The sequence below is a fragment of the Neopelma chrysocephalum genome, unplaced genomic scaffold, assembly GCF_003984885.1.
Source record: "Neopelma chrysocephalum unplaced genomic scaffold, ASM398488v2 Primary Assembly neopelma1_25, whole genome shotgun sequence".
Taxonomy (NCBI): domain Eukaryota; kingdom Metazoa; phylum Chordata; class Aves; order Passeriformes; family Pipridae; genus Neopelma; species Neopelma chrysocephalum.
In genome coordinates this window covers 40,355,848-40,374,214 of record NW_020897694.1, presented here as the reverse complement: position 1 = coordinate 40,374,214, position 18,367 = coordinate 40,355,848, and the positions used below count along the sequence as shown (strand labels likewise).

At 36.5% G+C, this 18,367-nt stretch overlaps 1 protein-coding gene across 2 annotated transcripts in view; it reads left to right on the top strand.

The window, feature by feature from the left end:
• CUL4A (cullin 4A) overlaps nucleotides 1-18,367 on the top strand; it is a 37,708-nt gene that overhangs the window by 5,828 nt on the left and 13,513 nt on the right. The window contains exons 4-11 of one of the 2 annotated variants that reach the window (XM_027675048.1): nucleotides 1,417-1,486; nucleotides 2,968-3,041; nucleotides 4,447-4,609; nucleotides 7,177-7,266; nucleotides 8,523-8,605; nucleotides 11,751-11,818; nucleotides 15,070-15,188; nucleotides 17,672-17,864. In XM_027675048.1, the coding sequence (XP_027530849.1) occupies nucleotides 1,417-1,486; nucleotides 2,968-3,041; nucleotides 4,447-4,609; nucleotides 7,177-7,266; nucleotides 8,523-8,605; nucleotides 11,751-11,818; nucleotides 15,070-15,188; nucleotides 17,672-17,864 (860 nt within the window). The remainder of the gene's footprint in view (nucleotides 1-1,416; nucleotides 1,487-2,967; nucleotides 3,042-4,446; nucleotides 4,610-7,176; nucleotides 7,267-8,522; nucleotides 8,606-11,750; nucleotides 11,819-15,069; nucleotides 15,189-17,671; nucleotides 17,865-18,367) is intronic. The other variant, XR_003532911.1, reaches the window with a different exon arrangement.

Sequence of the window (18,367 nt, the reverse complement as noted above, 5' to 3'; positions counted from 1 at the left end):
TGCAGCCAGACCTGTGGTCTCAATCCAGTCAAGCTTTGCATGCTGAAAAGGTGCTTTATATGATAGTTGTATTTTGTGTAATAGCCTTGGGTCTGCACTTTGTTGGGCAGTAGATAGAGCCCCTGCTCACCTTGCTGTCCCCACATTCCTGGAAAGTGCATTAGCAAGCAGGTGCTGGATGGAGAGTGCCATACTGAACAGATACTACAGTGCTGTGGCTGCTGGCAGTGTTTCCCAGGTCTCTGTATGTATTTTAGTAGCAGCAATTGATAGGATAAAAGGAAAGAAACAAGGGACTGGGGCCCAGAAGGAGCCTTCTTTTCAGGTGAATGCTTTAAATGTGCTTTGGATTGTAACTTTCAGTTTCTCACTTCACTGCATTTCCCAGGTAGGTGCCTGTAGCCATAAAGAAGATAATTTTTTCTTCCTGTTACATGGTTAAATACTAACATGGTTTTGGGTTATATGTTTTTGGGTTTGGTTTTTGTTTTGTTTGTTTGTTTGTTTGTTTTGAGTCCAATTTAAGGAGTCTGGCTTCTACACAGCACATTAGCCAGTACAGTAGTCTCTTAAACATACCTGATGTCTGAGAACCAAATCTTATAGTCTGCTTTAAAGCAGAGTACAGTCAACCATTTTTTGCCTCCCTGCTTTTTCAGACTTTAGATTATCTTCTGAAGAGATGTTTTAAAACTTTGCTTTCACCCTGCCCTCTTGACAGAACTGGTGGATTGGAGAGTTGAGGATTTTGTATTTTACAGGTATACCACTTTATATCCCAAGGACACGAGATCAGATTAATCAGATTTGGCCAGAGTGAGTTGGAGATGATAATGTGTGGGAGCGGAAGGTAAAGCCTCATTTGGATTTACTCATGACACATGAAAATTCTGTTATTTTTGAATTACAGTTGGATCTGTTGTGTAATGAAGAAAGTCTGTAGATTACTTAGGGTGACCTGGAGATGTATATGAAAAGAGTGGTATTTGGATTTGTTGAGGATTATTTAGAACTGTAACTGCTTTTAAGAGATTAGGGTCACTCCTGTTGTGCACAGTGTGAACTCATTAAACAAACAAAATAACCTTTCCAGCCCTCTCACCTCGATTGGTGACAAGGTTTTTTTTGACACTGGTGGGATTTCTTGTTTAAATCTATATTAAGGTTATACAGTACAGCCACTAGATGGTATTACTGAAGAGCAGTGAGTGTTATTCCTTGAAAACATAGGGAGGCCTTTTGGAGAACTGCCAGACCCTGTGCTGGGCAGCTCTGCAATTAACGGTTTATCTCTGACAGGCACAGTAACATTGAAATATCCATGGAGCAGCTTTGCTTAATGGCTGGCAAAGATCATCTCCAGAATCTGGCCTCAAAAGATACTGGCAAACTAGTTTTCCTTAACGGGTGCTGTACAGATTCTCTGGATAGTCTTTTATTTTTAAAGAAGATAAATAAATGCTGGCAAGATCATTGCAGACAAATGGTAAGTTGAATGTTTGTTCACAGTACATATCCTTGAGGTGCAAAATCTGGCAAAACCGAGTTTGTTATAGTTTTAACTTGGGACTGCGCTGCACCTCCTCCAACTTTCAGCATTGCTTTTTGCTTTCCCCTTTGCTAGCTGAGGGCAGTTTTTGTTGAAATTTAGGTTCTGTTGTGTTACCTCTGACTTCCATTAGTTTCATGTGAAGTTGAAATATCATTCAGAAATATATTGACACCTTGTTGATTTATGTTACAGAAGATCTTCTCTCAAACACTCTCCATGAGAATTGTGCTGTTAAGAGGGCATCATTATAATTCCAAACCACCATTTTATAATGAGTTTTTATTGCATTGTCACTTAGCTTTACCTACAAATGCCCTAAATGGTTGAATTTCTATTTTCATTCCTCAAATCCACTTCTCACATTCCCTGAGAGGGGTGGGCAGAGGTGTGTGATTTTTATCTGAATTAAAATTGGAAAGTGTTAGGGAAACTATTTGAAACAAACTCAACAGTCGGATGAAAACAGAGTTGAAGTTTATTGTGTTGAAAATGTAATTAAATTGAACCTGTGTTTTTATAAAAAGGCTTTTACTACGAACAATGACTTTAATTGCTTGTGAGCATTCTTTTTTTTTTCTGCTTTCCTTAAAGCAACAACCTGTAGTAAGTGGCTTTCTTGCCCATGTACTGGATTAGCACTTGTGGTATTTAAGAAAAAAAAACAGGCTTATTGCTGTTTTACTTTAATATGGCCAAAAGCTGTGTCATTTTGAGAACTGCTTCAAAAGCAATGAAATCTTTTAGGGAAGAAGTAGGGGGACAAATGTGTATCTGGCCTGGGGGTGAGTTAGTTACTGACATCCTGAATTACGCTAATGCTAAACTGAGAGTTGGGCAGCCGTTTATGAGCAAAGTTAAAAATGGATTTTGAATGTGCAAGAGTAATAGGCTAAAAAAACCACCTCTTTCTCCCACTTCTTAATTTAAAAATTTTTTATATTTTTATATCTTCTTTCTCCTGTTAGATTTAATGTGTCTCTGTTTTTTTCATGAATTTTGGAAGCTAACTTTTATTATGAAAAGATCAGTTGCACAGCTAATTACTGTCCCTGCATAAAGCTGCCTTTTTTAAATTTTAAAGCAAAAACCACAGCAGCATGCTAGTTCAGGGTTTTTACTGACTGTCTTGGTGGTACTGTTCAAATAGCTTATGTATGTCCTAGCAGGTTAATAAACCTATCTAGTTAATGGTTATGAATTTGAAAACTGTCTGTAATGTACTTGGCAATACCACTTAGTACTATTTACTTAATAAATTGCATACCAGTGACTGTGGAAGTCACCATAAGAGTTGAAAATACCTATAACAGTAATTAAAGTGCATGTCTATGTGATGTAAGTTTTTAGAATTTGTACTGTAATTTAAAATACCACATGGTGGTGAAGAAAAAAACATTTTCTTTATACGTTTTCAGATCATGATCAGAAGCATTTTTCTATTTTTGGATCGTACCTATGTGCTTCAGAATTCAATGCTTCCTTCTATATGGTAGGTATCCATGTAAGTATTCCTGAAAACCTTTAGAGTTTAGACATGCTATGATATTTGCAAAGATCGAAAATAAATTTTTCACATTATATTTGATCTGTTTAATAGATCTTTAAAATTTTATGTCAATTTATGGAAATAAATGTGTCAGCATTTGCATATACATCATTTCATTGTAAAATGAGGGTAAAAGAAGGTCTGTGAACATAAAAGTCAAGGTATATGTTTAGCTGTAGTTGTCACAGCATGGGTGAGGAACCTCCTCTTGACTGCTACCTCTGCACCTTAGCACTGGCCTGGCATTACTTTAGCTGCTCCTATGATTTTGACAAAACTTAACATTTCAGTTCTTGCTCTGTTTTTTTAAAGTAGTCAGATACAGTGACAAGGTGCAGATTATCTTTCCAGCACTGGCCTCTTAAGAGTTGAGACCTGTGTCTCAGAGCATTGAGATGATGCTTTTGAACTTTCAGCCCACCACAGTTGAATCTTAGAGCATTCTGTTTTTAAGCATCTCTCCTGAGGGGCATTTTATATCATTGCCCAAGCAAACAAACCCAGGCTTTGCCAAAAATTTCTGGTATTGTTACTTCCTCTAAAGAAAAAAATAATTGTAGATAAAGTACTGAAGTAAGAGCATGTCTTTTCCCTGCCTGGCTGGTCTGTGCTCTTATGAGTTCTGTAGGCTGTCTGAGGAGCTTGGCATCTTCCTCCCACCTCTTGCTTGTCCAGTGGACATCTTTCTTCCCAACCTTTGCATTAGTTTTCTCCAACTCTTTGTGCTAGGCTTCCTTTTACTATACGTTGTTGAAGAGGTCTGTTCTGATACTGGGAAATTCCTTTTATTGAAATCCTGATACATGTGAAGAAATTGGAGGTAACAAGTTTTATCTGAGATTCCTCAATTTTACATGGCCAAGAGAGTGTTTAATAATTGGCTGCTTCATGGCATAGAGGCACCATTCTTCATCTTGGCATGAAAAAAGAATCTGATACAGGTGATAAGATCCTAAAGATAAAAAGAATTCATGCTTTTGAAAAAAACTTACAAATTGCACAGAGATTAACTGATCCAGGGAATCTTATGTTAAGGTAGTTCAGATTTTTTATTTTTTTTAAAACAGAGAAAGTTATGCTTTATTATGTGAAAGATGGACAGGCTGCTCACAGTTCTCAGCTGAAATATATGCGTCTGGTAGCATATGACCTGGTATTTTTATGATAATTGTTGTTATAGTTTTGTTAGTGGACAGTGTCAAAAAGAATATACACACCGTTATTATAGTCTCTTTCTGCATATTATATATACACTATATTTTATATGTATTTATTTTTCTTCAAACTGAGATACAGATTTTTCAAAAGAATCAACAGTGTGACTTCCTGATTTTCAATATTCACACAGGGATATGGGGCTAGAGTTATTTAGAAACCACATCATTAGTGACAAGCAAGTTCAGACCAAGACTATTGATGGAATTCTCCTGCTGATCGAACGAGAAAGAAATGGTGAAGCTGTGGACAGAAGTTTGTTGCGGAGTTTGTTGAGCATGCTGTCTGATCTGCAGGTGAGTACAGCAACGTTCACTAACACCTACGTTTAGAAACACAAATTGACTCTTCTAATCCATGTTTTGTACAAAAATAATTCTGTTCTTCTAGTAAATGTGCTTCACAGTCTAGCTGTTAGATTGATAAGATTGCCTCTTCTTTAGCTGACATACAATCTTTTATTCTTTGCTTTTAAATGATACCTCTTTGCCTGTTTTCCTTAGCTGAGGTAATGGCCTGCAGATCTTAATAGATTTGCAAGTCTTTTAGCATGTGCAATATTTTGTCTGTCTTAATCACTCATTGTCTAATCCCGGCGAAATTAAATGTAGGAAAATAAAAAGACCCACTCTGTCACTGTAAAGAGGCATCACTTTGTGGAGTCCAGATCTTGGATCTGTATCACAAAAACATGACTATTGGCAGCTTCTTAGCAGAAATGCCAAGGATAGAATGGGATGCCAAGTTAAGGCCAAGGTTTTCAAATAGATCATGTTAAACTGTAACTTACTGGAACTTTCCATCAGCAGAGATACTAAGTAACCAAGGGTACTGAAGAATGCTGTGCTTCTGTCCTCAGCATAGGTTGTTCTTGAGTTGATGTTGCAGCCTTATGTGATGTGCAATGAAACTTAGAAGCAGTCTTTCACTCTTAAAAACTGTTGAAGGTGCTCCATTTCCAAGTGGCATACAGCATTACAAAACTAGCTGAAGGTTAAAAAAGTCTTCTTAAAGGGGAAGACTGCATAAAATAGTCCTTTTTGGTCCTTACCAGTTTTTCTACCTTTCATGGTAATCCTCTTGAGTTTGTTCTGTAGCTTTCTCTAGCATATCAGAAAAATTAATAACTAATTATCCTGTTCAAGAGAAAAGGCAAACTTCTGTCAGTGATTTTCAGATCATAACCTGGAGGTCCAGATTTGATTTGTGTGCTTTCCCCCAGATTTTTTCCCTATTGTTATTTGCCAAGTTTCTCTAACTGCATCATCTCTTTCTAGGTGTTGATTTTTTAATATTTATTAGTTTTTAGCAAAGTACTCTGCTAATTGAAAGGACACGTTCCACTTTATTGGATCCTTCTTACAGAATTTAAGTCTTCATTCTTCTTCATTGGCTTAAAAATGAGGTTTTCCTTTTTTTTCACTAGGAAAAATAAGGCAGTCTAATCTGTTCTTTTATAGTAGCTGTTGCTTCACTGAGATAGAGATATGCTTGTAAACTTGTAATTATATGCCAGGATCTTTACTTCTCCCTCTTTGAACAGAAGATAGCTCCTGAAGAAAGATTAATTAAGCAATCTTGTATTTTGATTTAAAACAATTAATTTCCAACTAGTTTCTGAGTTTTAGGCAATTATGCAGTTGAGGCCCAGCTGCTGAAAATTGGTTCCTCTTTGCATAAATCCTACTCTATACCTCTTTCCTATTATAGAGGTTTAGATGTGTTTTATGCATATATGCATATACTGTTAATGTTTTTTCAGTTATCCTGATGGAAAGGAAGGTAAGAAATGAAAACTAGTATTTGATTCTGTTGAACATGGAAGTAGGACAAAGAGGAGTCTGAAACAATGAGTTGATGTCTACTGATGCTGCTGAGTTAGTGAATTATCATGTTCTGAATGCTTGTCAAGCCAGAAGTTTCATATTTAAGTTTGCATTGAATAAAAAAATTAGGCCTTTAAAAGCCATAAAATGATAGATTGGTTTGGGTTGTAAGGGACCTTAAGGATCATCTAGCTCCAACCCTTCTGCCATGGGCAGGAAACCTTCCGCTAGAAGTCCTTAAGAGAAAAAAAGTGGTCATAATGTAATGAGTTTTACAGCTGAGCAATATGTTTTGGAAGAAATATTTTCTTCTGTTCTTCTACCACACTCAAGGAATCTTTCCCTTTTCACTGTCCTCCTGTTTACATATTATTCCCCTAGCTTCCTTTTTCAGACTGTTTTAACTATTTTTTTTTTTATAGTTATCCTTTCTAAATTAGTTCCTTTCTATAATAAACTGTTAATCCTTATGCACAGATGTTTCAATGTCTGTGATTGTTGCTGATGCCCTTTTTTAAGCACCTTATTCGTTACCTGGAGAAAGAGAGTTCACTTTATTTGGTATAATTCTTTTTTCTCAGGCCACTGAGAGAAACTTGGCAGATGTGGTGATGCTTTACTGAGTGTATTATTATTTTACTGATGAGAATTACCTGTTTTGTGCCAGTGTTTCACTAGTTGGAAGTACTTTTTTTTCCATTTATCAGTGGGAATTTTGAGCTCAGGTGGATTGGATGTCATTGCTCTGCTGTGATGTTGGGCACTGATGTTGTGCCTTAAACAGAAGCCTGTCAGTTTAGACTGTTTGAGTACTGATGACTGAAACACACCATTGCTGTGCTGGGAAATCAGCTCTGATCTCAGTCTTTCTAAAACCAGTGGGCAAACAGAACTTCTGTGTTAATGTAATTTTACTCTGACACTTCTCACAGTGGTGTGCATTTTTGAGATTTTACTTGCCCTCTATACCTGACAAACAAAATATGCTACTGTTACTGGGAGCTTAATATAAGTAACTAAATTAATTTCTTGAGCAGGTTTACAAGGAATCATTTGAACAGAGGTTTCTGGAAGAGACAAATTGTTTATATGCAGCAGAAGGCCAAAGATTAATGCAAGAAAGAGAGGTAGGTGCATGTCATAGATGATTGCTTTTGTTAGTTTTATCAGCTGTGGGATTACATGAGAACTTGTGGTAGTGCCATTGTGTATTAATATTCAATGAAATTTACTGGCAGACAGATATTCATGTGTTTTGATGTGGACCACAATTGTGTCAAAGGGAAGGGCAGACTCCAGATTGCCATGGTACTTGATATATATAATTAAGTGTGGAGTAACCCAGTGACATTTTCTGTAGCTGAAGCCACACTACCAGAAAGCTTAAAGGTGTGCCATCAATATTATTTTTGCCAAAGAGCTGTAAAATGTCTGCTGGCATCATTTTACTATGTGGTTAATACCGAAGTGAACACTTTATTTTTTTTGCTGTTTTGTTGTATTTATTTTGCAGTTTCTTTTCCTTAATTAGTTAAATAGACTTAATACATTTTTGTTTTCTGTCCTCTTGAGATAAAATTATGTCCTGTGGTGGGCAGTCTGCAAATGTGGGTATCTGAAAATGTATGTATTTCTTGGTGGTCTGAAATACAGAAGACTATGTTTATTATCCATTTTAGCGCAGTCACTACAAACATTTTGAAAACGCCTGTTTTCATTGCATTGAGATGAATCCTTGTGTCTAATTCTGCCCCATTCACCTCATTCTCTGACGTTGCAGTGGGACCTGAGGTGAAATGCTTCAACACAGATCTTGAAATCAAGGGTCTTACTGCTTTTGTACATCTAGTGGAAAGCTGTGGGAAAAGACAAAAGGAGTAAGGCCCTAATGTACACACTATATACATGTACATACTTATGCATATGCACATATATATGCACAGATGCATATGTACATGCACATACCTGTGTCGTAATATGTTCTAAACATGTTAACTCTCCATAGGAAAATATGCTCTACTGGAGAAAGGGCCATTGAAATAATAGAACTCTGTGGTTCACACTGACTGCAAACCCGCTCCATGATACTTTATGGACTAGCTTAGCTCAGAAGGATTTTGAGAAAAAATTAACTCACTCTGAAAAATTCTCAGATTTCTGTTTTTCTCTTCCTTTCTGTCAGATGCCATTATAATATGTTTAATATGAAGTAACACTGATTAATAAAAATACAGATTATGTAGTAAATAACAACATTCTGGTGAAACAGTCCTTTCCAATTCATATTCTCTTTAGATTTGTAGTTTAAAATAATTGTCATGGAACAATATTATCTGTCTTTCATACCTTTGTAGCTGAACTTGTCATATTCTTATCTCACTAGGTCCCAGAATATCTTCACCATGTTAATAAACGTTTAGAAGAAGAAGGAGACAGAGTAATAACATATTTAGACCACAGCACACAGTGAGTACAAATTTTGTCATTTTTAGTGTAAGTCAAGGCTCCTTCATAAATCAGTATGATTATTCATGGTTTTAGAGACACAAAGACTATTTCTGCATTATCTTACAGATATTATCTTGTTGGCAGTGCTTGTGATACAGCTTGGATTTTTAAAGAGTTCATTTTTATCAAAACTTATTTCTTTAAAATGAAAATATGCTTTCGGTAAGAAGAGAGAAACTTGTCCAGAAATACCAATCCTGTGTACTGCAGTTAACAAAACATTATATAAGAACTCAAATTTGCATTATCAAAATAGCATTTGATTTTAGGCATTCATGTACTGATAACAACTGTAACAACAAATCCCTTGCGGGAAAGAAAAACTCATTAGAAAAAAAAACAACCAAACAAACAAACAAACAAAAAAAAACCACAAGAAAACCCAAACAAACAAACCCCAGAAGGACAGAGGACAACATAAACATCACTCATGAGCAGTTCAGGATGTGAATTTAGCAGAAGATCAGCTTTGGTGCAGCTGCTGCCAATGTACTGTGTGGGTTAGCTTGTCCTTTTTTTCCCCCTGGTTTTGAGTAATAGTTGGTGTTTTCTTGGGTTGAAATGTGCATTCAGGAAGTACTGCAGAGTCACTGACACACTATTTAAATCCATACATAATTTGTCCTGCAGTAAGCACTTGCCTTTCCTTTTTTTTTTTATTAAGAACATAACATTTATTTTATCTTCTAGTCTTCCAGATGATATATTGGCATTCATTTGGTGTGAAAAGGATAAATGAATAAAAATTATCTTTTTAACTTAGGATTTTCTTCAGACATTTTATGTATATGCTCACACACATGCATTGTGTGTCATGGTTCATATTTGAATTTGAATCCTCCTGTAAATGCTACTTGCAGGTTGACTAGCTTTTTCTGGCAAAATTATTCACATTGAAATATGTGGAACTATTTCTGTATATAAAGTTAATGCAAATATATATTTTTATTTGCTGTTTTGGTTAAAAAATGGATTGGTACATTGTATTTTCAGTCTAGACAGACATCAAGTTCTTGCTTTGAATCTTGCCCTTAGTTAAAGGCTTAGAAACCTACTTTTAGAAGGCTTCAGACTGATTTCCTTTCCTTACATTAGGAAACAGCAGTTCTTAAAATTAGTGCCCTTGTGTTTTCCTGGTGTCATGCTGTCTCTGTGTGTGTGCATGACAACAGCAGAAAGGACGTTAAATTTAGTTACTGGATTTTATCTTGAGATGGAAATGATACTTCCAGGACAAAACTATCATGGGAAACATCATTCCAAATACTTCAAACAACACGTGGAAAGTGTGTCATTGCAGCCCACAGAAGGATTAATTTCGCCTATCAGTACATTCCTTTCTGGACAGCTGACCAGAATAAGCATATTTCCTTGTCAGTCTGTAGATGACCAAGGTATATGACTTTGAGGCCATACAGAATGTATCTTCAGGCTCATTCCTTAGCTAGCAGTCAAGATAAATAAAATACTCATTTTGTCTGCTTGTCAGGATATTGTGCTCCACCTCTTGGTCTCAAGCTGATGAATTGTACTTTCTTCCCCTGTATGCAGAATAGGTCTTCAGGGCAAAGGATGGTATTTCACACAACCCTGACTCCTTCTGCTGTTGGAGACAGTCAGCAACTGCAGATAGCAGTAGTTGGAAATACCAGGGAATATGAAAATGACCATAAAAATGGCTGTGTGTTAATACCGAGGGTTTGTCTAAACAATATTTCATGTTCACTTATGACCACTAAAGGGAAAGAATAGAGAAAGTGTATGCCCTGATACTTTCCTAGTATCTACCTGTTTTCATCTCAGAGTATTCTGAACCTGATGTGTTTTGTCTGTTTGTGTCTTCTTTGAAATACATGTACTGTCTCATGGGGAGTCACATAAGTTTTTCTGTCTGGTCTTTGGCAAAGTGTTGTACCAGTGCACCAGCCACCGTGTGATAAGTTGCCTGCTTTTGTGCAAGTCTGGTTGCCAGTACCATCATTAGTGAATGCAGTTCTTGCATTGGAAAGAAAAGTGATCAGTCAGTTCCTTTCCACATCATTTCTACCTGTCAATGCACTGTATACCTATTATCTCTTTCCCAGAAAAAAGAATCTTGACGTTGCACTCGTCTCCCTTGTAGCTTGTGCTGAATACTTTGATCATCCCTGTTCCCTTCTCTGAACCTTTCCAAATTCTAATCTAGTCTTTTTGAGATGAAGGGCCTAAACTGGTGTATTGTATGGAAAGTCAGGCATGTCACTGATGGCCTCTTTCAGGAAAGATAGTGTTTTAGCGAAGGTACGCTTATGTTTTAGCAAAAGTGTATGCTGCTCTGTAAAAGCCTTCCATAAATCCAAGTTGAGCATCTCTCGTCTAGGAAATCTAAACTAAGGATCTGAGAACCAGTTTTAAAGAAGTTAACTCAGAAATAAATGGTTGGTCTTAACATTGTCACATTGTAAGCAGTGGTAGAATTTTAAATGTTAAAATTAATTACCCTTTGCACTTCAGGCAATTTCTTTCATCTTTTAGGCTATGAAAGATGTAAAGGAAAACTTGACATTATTTTTCAGTTCTGTGAATGTATCAAACAAATACTTGATAGGGAATATTCAAGGACAAATTTAAAACATTTTGCAAATTTGAGTCTTATGGTTTAGCTCAATTTGTGCTTATGTAGGTACATAGCACAATTAGACTGAGTTTTAAACATCACCAGCGTATGTTATGTTGGTTTGGAGTTCAAACCCTTGGAGGTTTTTGGTTTGTTTTGTTGTTTTGTTTGTTTGCTTGTTTGTTTCCAAAAGTCAGTATAACTTTTTTTCCATTAATGCTTTTGTGTTTATTTTTGCTATCTCAGCTTCTCTCTTCTACTGTGTAAAGACTTTCTTTTTAGTGTTCAAACCTGAGTTTATTTTTTAATTACATAGATGGTTTATTGTTGTCTTTCTTGTCTTATATCGCATGTGACATTTTTGTCTTAATTTGTAGCCTCTGTTTTAAGTAGAAAATTGTTGGGGGTTTTTTGTATTATAATGTAAGTTATACACAAATACACTGTGACAGAAGACAACTCTCTTATACTCTCATGCTTCTAATATACTTTTCTTGCCTAATTTAGGAAACCTTTGATTGCGTGTGTGGAGAAGCAGCTACTAGGAGAACACTTATCAGCTATTTTGCAAAAAGGTAATTTTTTAAATTCATGTAATCTTTGATAATCTCTCATACTCTGCAATAGCTATACAGTCCACAGCTTTTACTTTAGGAGGCATATTAGTCATGGGAAAAACTTCCACAGACACAGAAAGCCAACTCCCTATGATTATTACACCCATTGTGACAAGTAAATTGTGTAAATGTCTAAAATAAAATTCCATATTTGTAAAGGTTACTAAGCCCCTAAATCTCCTTTGACTTGCAGCAGTGGTCTTAGGAATTAAACCTTTGGAACTGCTTATTTCCTAGAATTATATAAACTTCTAAGTGAGAGCTGCAGTTACTGTTGTAGCTTCTTTTACGTCATAATCACGCAACTCCAGTGCAATAGTTTCACATATTCTTGTAATTGTATAGTTCAAGAACCATGAGTTACTGGAACTGACAGCATTTGAGGCAATGAGCTTTCATGTGATTTTGTCTGTATTTTACTTTCTCTCTGGCAATTTCAGGTAAGAGCTGCAGTCTTCCTAGGAAGTCCTTATTCAGACATTAGTGTCTTGTAATTGCCATTTCTTTGTTCCTCTTAACTTTTAATATCTCATTTTTCACTGAATTTCTGGGTTTGGTCAGTATTCCCTGATCCTTTAATACTTTAAATGATCTTTTCCTTCTTTTGCAGTAGCCATATCTTAGATTTTAGATCTTCTATCAAATTGTCTTTTCATCTTTATTTCCCTTACTGCTGCAAAACAGATGTACCTGGTAGTCTGGTATCTTTGAGCTCCATCACTTGCATGTTTGTTAATACTTACATGTTGTTATAAAATACCCCTTCCACATCTTTCTTGGCCCCTTTGAAGATGACATATGCTCACAGTTTTCTCTCAGCTGCTCTGGGAATGGGTCATGTCACTGTTTTCAACATATTTACAAAAATAAGCATGGTCACTCCATCTTAGCTACTTTTAAACTTATCATAAACAGAAAAGGTAAGAATCATTTTTTTTTATATATGTCAATTTTGCTTGCTCTTCAAGTATTATTTTTAAGTAACTTTTCCAGTGATACATTTGTTTATCAGGTGCCTTAAACAGAAAGTATGTGGTCTTGTTTTAAATTGAACTTTTTCTTGGTTTACAAGGTACATGAACCATCCATGTAAATATGGAGAGGTTTGTACATTATTCTAGTTACTATGCTTCAGGACTCTAGTATTGTTGGATCAGCTTTTGCATTCTATGTCTGCACTTTAAAAAGTTAAAAAAACCAGCATCACTTGACTTGCGTAACTTTCTGTATTCATTTGATTCAGAGCATGTTGTAATATGCTTATAACATCCTAGTATTCTGTGCAAGTAGAAGAAAATACTGCCTTTTGTAGGTTTTCTTCCTTAAGAGAAGGCATGTGATGTAGTCAGTTTGATATGGGAGAAAAAAAGCTTAAAAATGCAGAGTCTGTGTAAGAAACTCTTTTTGTTTTTCTTTGTATCGCTACAACTGCCATTGGCTAGATATTGGGGTTTTTCAATTGTGGGTACAATAATTTTTCCAAGGCTATGACAGTGGTTTCTGAAAGCTATATGAAACTTTTTATCAGTGGACTTTGCTATATGTCCTAATCACATAAATATGTGATAAAATTTTCAGTCACAGAGCTCAAGCTAGAAGAAGAGGGGAGGTTAAACTTAATGATCTAGATTGTAATAAAGCAATTAGTGTATTGGTGTCTTTAAATGAGCAGTAGATGATGCTTGGATGTGATGAAATGGGCATTTCTGAATTAGGAGAGCGGGAGTTGTTAAGCATGGAGAAGAGAAGGCTCCAGAACACCTCATTCCAGTACTTAGCGAGGGCTTAGAAAAGAGGGAGAGTGACTTTTTCACAGAGATGGTGATAGGACAAGGAGGAATGGTTTTAAACTAAAAGATTTAAGAATAGATGTTAGGAGGAAATGCTTTATTTTGAGGGTGGTGAGGCACTGGAACAGGTTACCTAGAGAAGTTGTGGATGCCCCATCCCTAGAGGTGTTCAAGAAGGTTGGATGGGGCTTTGAGCAACCGGGTCTGGTGGGTGGCCTCTTTGGCCATGATGGGGGGGTTGGAACTAGATCATCTTTAAGGTCCCTTCTAATCCAAGCCTTTCTATGATTCTTTGATTTTTATGATTCTAACTCCATGTTCAATCCAAACCCACCTGTATTTGAGACTGTGTAGTCTGTTGTCTTACATTTAAAGTATGTTCATTCTTCTAGTATCTCAAAAGTTTAGGAAATTTCAAAATATCAGACAAAAGTTTACCTGACATCATGCTTGATCATAGCTTGCCTTTCTGAACATGTAAGTAAATTATAATACACAGTGAAAGTATTTTTAAGCTGAAAAATACAGTAGAATATGGTGTAATTCTGTAGTGATTGAAAATCCTTTGTAATCTAATACCATTTAAAAATTGGCCTAATGAAATACATTTTGTGAAGTGGGACAGTTGTGTGGTATCAGCTACCCTGATGATGTGAATTGTCAGCCTATGTAAAATCAAGCTTTGTGGTTTTAAAAAAATGTCATAAATCTTTGATGCTATGCTCCCTTATTACTGAAACCTCTGTAACTGATACCAGACCATGTATCTCTGATTACACTGGAACTACATTCATTATATTCTCAAAAGTAAAAATGTGTACTAAGTTGTTATTTGCTTGTTATGTGCCTTGAGCTTCACTTCTCCATTTGTTAAACCAAAGCTTAGTCTCATGTAGGGTGAATTAGTAAAGCAAAAGTTGCTTGAAAGGAATTTGTAGTCTTGTGTTATTCCATCGGTAGGAGCATAGAGAATTCCTACCACATTCTTAATCTAAAAACATGGTTCACCATGCTCTGTAGGAAAAAATCTCAAAAAGTATTTATCTTTACTTTAAATTTAGGGCAATTTACTTAGCTTACTGTTTTCTTTAGAGATTCTTAATAGAACTGCACCCTGTAAATCAAGCTCTCTTCATAACCATTCTGCAAAAGGCTTATGATCATCACCTTGTTGGGAAAGTACTTCAGTTGAAATGCTTTTTAAAATAGTATACCATAAATAATTTCATCCTGTTTAAACAAGAGAACATATCACTTGCTTTCAGAAATTTAATTTTAAAATGTTCATACTTTTTAAGCACACGGGAGGGAGCATCTTGTCTTTTGCTGTATTGCATATAGATTTCTCTAATATATTTCTAACTGTATTTATGCAACTGTATTCAAATTTGCTCTTTCTTCTAATTTAATTTTTTTTAGGACTTGATAACCTGCTCGATGAAAATAGAATATCGGATTTGACCCAGACATACCAGCTGTTCAGCCGGGTAAAAGGTGGGCAGCAGATCCTTTTGCAACACTGGAGTGAATACATCAAGGTATTTCCAAGATCTGTTACTAATGTCAGAATTTATGCTGTTATAAATGTCTTCTGTCAAACCCAAGAATAATATGTAGGTGTATGCATCAAAGTTCTGTTTTAAGCAAATATGGGGAGGGATGTTAATGCTTCCCCCCCAGTAGCAATCACATGATGAGAAACAGCAACACCTGTTTCGGTTTTAAATTTCTACTTGGAAATTGCTTTCCTTATAGGTTTGAACATTATACAAGATGTTTTGGTTTGCTCTGCTTTTAAATAGAACCACATGCACATGTGTTTGGAGTATGCTGGCCTGTACTGTGTGTTGTTTTACTGCAAATACACAACTCTTTACATATCTGCAAAAACAGTGAAACATCAGAACATTGCTATTCTACAGTGCTACATATAACCAACCTACAGCAATGCTGATGAATGTTTAAGCTATTTTGAAGGGAATGCTACTATTGAATAATATGCATATGGTATGGTGCCCCAGAGAGTGCATTTTAGTGCTCTTGCGAGATGAAGGCAGGAAAGCTTCACAGAAGACTTTTGTCCGTGGAGTTGATAATTCCTGCTGGAGTGGTTCTTCCCTGAATTGCTTGTGTGTTCATCAGCCTTTAGGACTAAGTGCACAACGTCAGTTCATTTCAGAGGTGCCTTTCCCGCACACCTGTGTCTGGACTTTGGCATGATCCACCAGTGTTGCAGCCCATGGGAGTGGGATATAGACACCCCTCTGTCCCCCAGAACTGAGGTGGAGTTTACTCCACAGGGTGTCATCCAGTGTCTCCATACACAGCCCATGGATCCATAGGCAGCTGGGCCAGTTGAATGGTTTGCTGTGGCTGAGGAGGAACATCTTTCTCCTTACTTGATCCCAGATCAGGCTCCTGACATAACTTTTGTGCTGCCTGCCACTCCATAAATAGACCCTTTTGTGATCTGTTTCAACACAGTACCTAGGCAAGATCAGTTTTATGCCTCTTTAGTAGACTAAAGAGGCTCACAGAAAAGTCCGAGGAGAGAAATAGAAGTTCAAGAAAGATAGGAAAATAAGGAAGGGAGGACCTGAACCTCTCCTTTCACGGCAACAAGTTGCTAAGTTGGCTTATCATACACTAAATCTCACAGAATCAGACCTGTGGTTTTGAGATGGCTTTTTACATACTCAAAAAGTTAGAAACCCTTTTCTGTAGTGTCAGTAAATCTCATTTTGGACATTCTGTATGACAAAATGCATTAAAGAGAGGCTTCGAGAACTTTTAAAGTTTATCTTGAGCTGAGTTATGGGCTGAAGGTCTGTGCTGTATTGTCATCACCTTTTCATGACTTCAGAGGTGATACTTGGCTTTCTGTATCTCGATTTGCCATTTGCAAAATGGGGGGAATGCCTTGCGGTTTTATGAACATAACTGATAGAGACTGTGCAATGCCCAAATACTGTGTTAATGAAGGAGAAACTGTGATAAGTGGAAGATCTGATGGACTAGGTGATCATCAGAGGTCCCTTCCAGCCCAAACCATTCTGTGACTCTGTGATACACATGTTAAATCTAAAGACCTTGGGCAGCTTTGTGTTCAGCTTCACTCTGAAATGTTACTTGAGAAAAATCTCCATGAATATGACAGTTGCTAATTATGTATTGAAGTGGAACTTCTGAGGTTTGAAAGGGATTTCCCCATATTTTACTGTTGTTGTGGCTAACATGCTTCAGTTGATGAAAATATACCAATTGAGTAGTGTTTTGCTGTTACTGTGCAGATGTTTCCCCTTTCTCACCTTGAAAAACTGACCATTCTGTCCAGGGCGTTGATCAGTGTTACTAAGCAACTGTAAATTGTCCAGTAAATTTAAATCCTTCCTTACAGAATATTTTGAGTCATTAGACAGATGGTGTTGTATCTAAGATAATAAATGTAGGACAAGAAGTGAAAGTCAAGTCTGTGGCTGCTTCCTGTGCATGGGGAAGTTTTGTTTCCTTGCAATTCAGCTAGGGGTTTTTTTGCTTCAGAACCCTTCCTGAAAGAGGAATCTTGGAGTGATGAGCAGCAGTTGAATTTTTGCCACCTCTTCCATCAATAGAGCTCTCTAGTGGATTTAAGAAAAATAGTGCAAAGTTTTCTATTACACTTAACATTTCTGAGGCAGTTTCCATATAATTTATTTTCCATTAATCATGTAGTTCTCTAACTGTAAACTTGCACATCATAGTCATGTCTACTGTGTATTTATTTATTTTTTTAGCATTTGTCTTGAGTGTATATAATCTTTAAATCAAACAATAATGTTTGAAATCCATTAATGTGTGTCTGGGCTTTTATTTTAAATTTCAATGCATCTCATTTTTTGAAAACTTAAAGTCACATAAGTAGCTCCGTAAAAAAAAAAAAATTACTCTTTCTAATGCAAAATTTTATAAGGGTGAATGTGTCTGTTGGGGGAGATAGGTAGCACTCTAAAGTATTTTACTATCAAAAGTGTTTGTTTTACAGAACTTTGGGACAACAATAGTGGTTAATCCTGAAAAAGACAAGGATATGGTGCAAGAGCTACTAGATTTTAAGGATAAAGTGGACCATATCATAGAAGTGTGCTTTCAGAAAAATGAAAAATTTATAAACTTGATGAAGGAGTCCTTTGAAACATTTATCAACAAGAGACCAAATAAGCCTGCAGAATTGATAGGTACACAAATATTTTTCTGTAAAATATTTCAAAAATCTATAGAAAGCATGATAAGATATTGCTGCTGAGTGTGCTAGTGCAATAGTGGTGCAGTACGCATTCTGCTTTAGGAGACTCATTTTTGGGATGCGAGGCAAACGTTAACCTGGGAGCATCGCGGGTTCCAGGAGCTTGGGTGTGCTGTAGGTGTGAGCACGTTGTCCTGACGGAGCATGTCACCTTCTGCTGCCCCTGCGCTCTGCTGCTTGCACGGTGCTGGTGCTAACAACTGCTCAGAGAGCATGGTACTGGTGCTACCAGTGGAGTAAATGCTTAGGGGGAAAGAGCAGCCATGGCAAATAAAAGGGAACTGGTTTTCATTGTGATAGTAGAGGAGTTCTTTGGATGTTCTGGATCTTTTGGAAATGACTAAGCATAGCTCATCTATCTGCCTTGAAGGCTGAGGGTGGGATAACAATTTTAAAGCTTTCAGATACAAGGAATTTTAATAGAGGAAAAGAAAT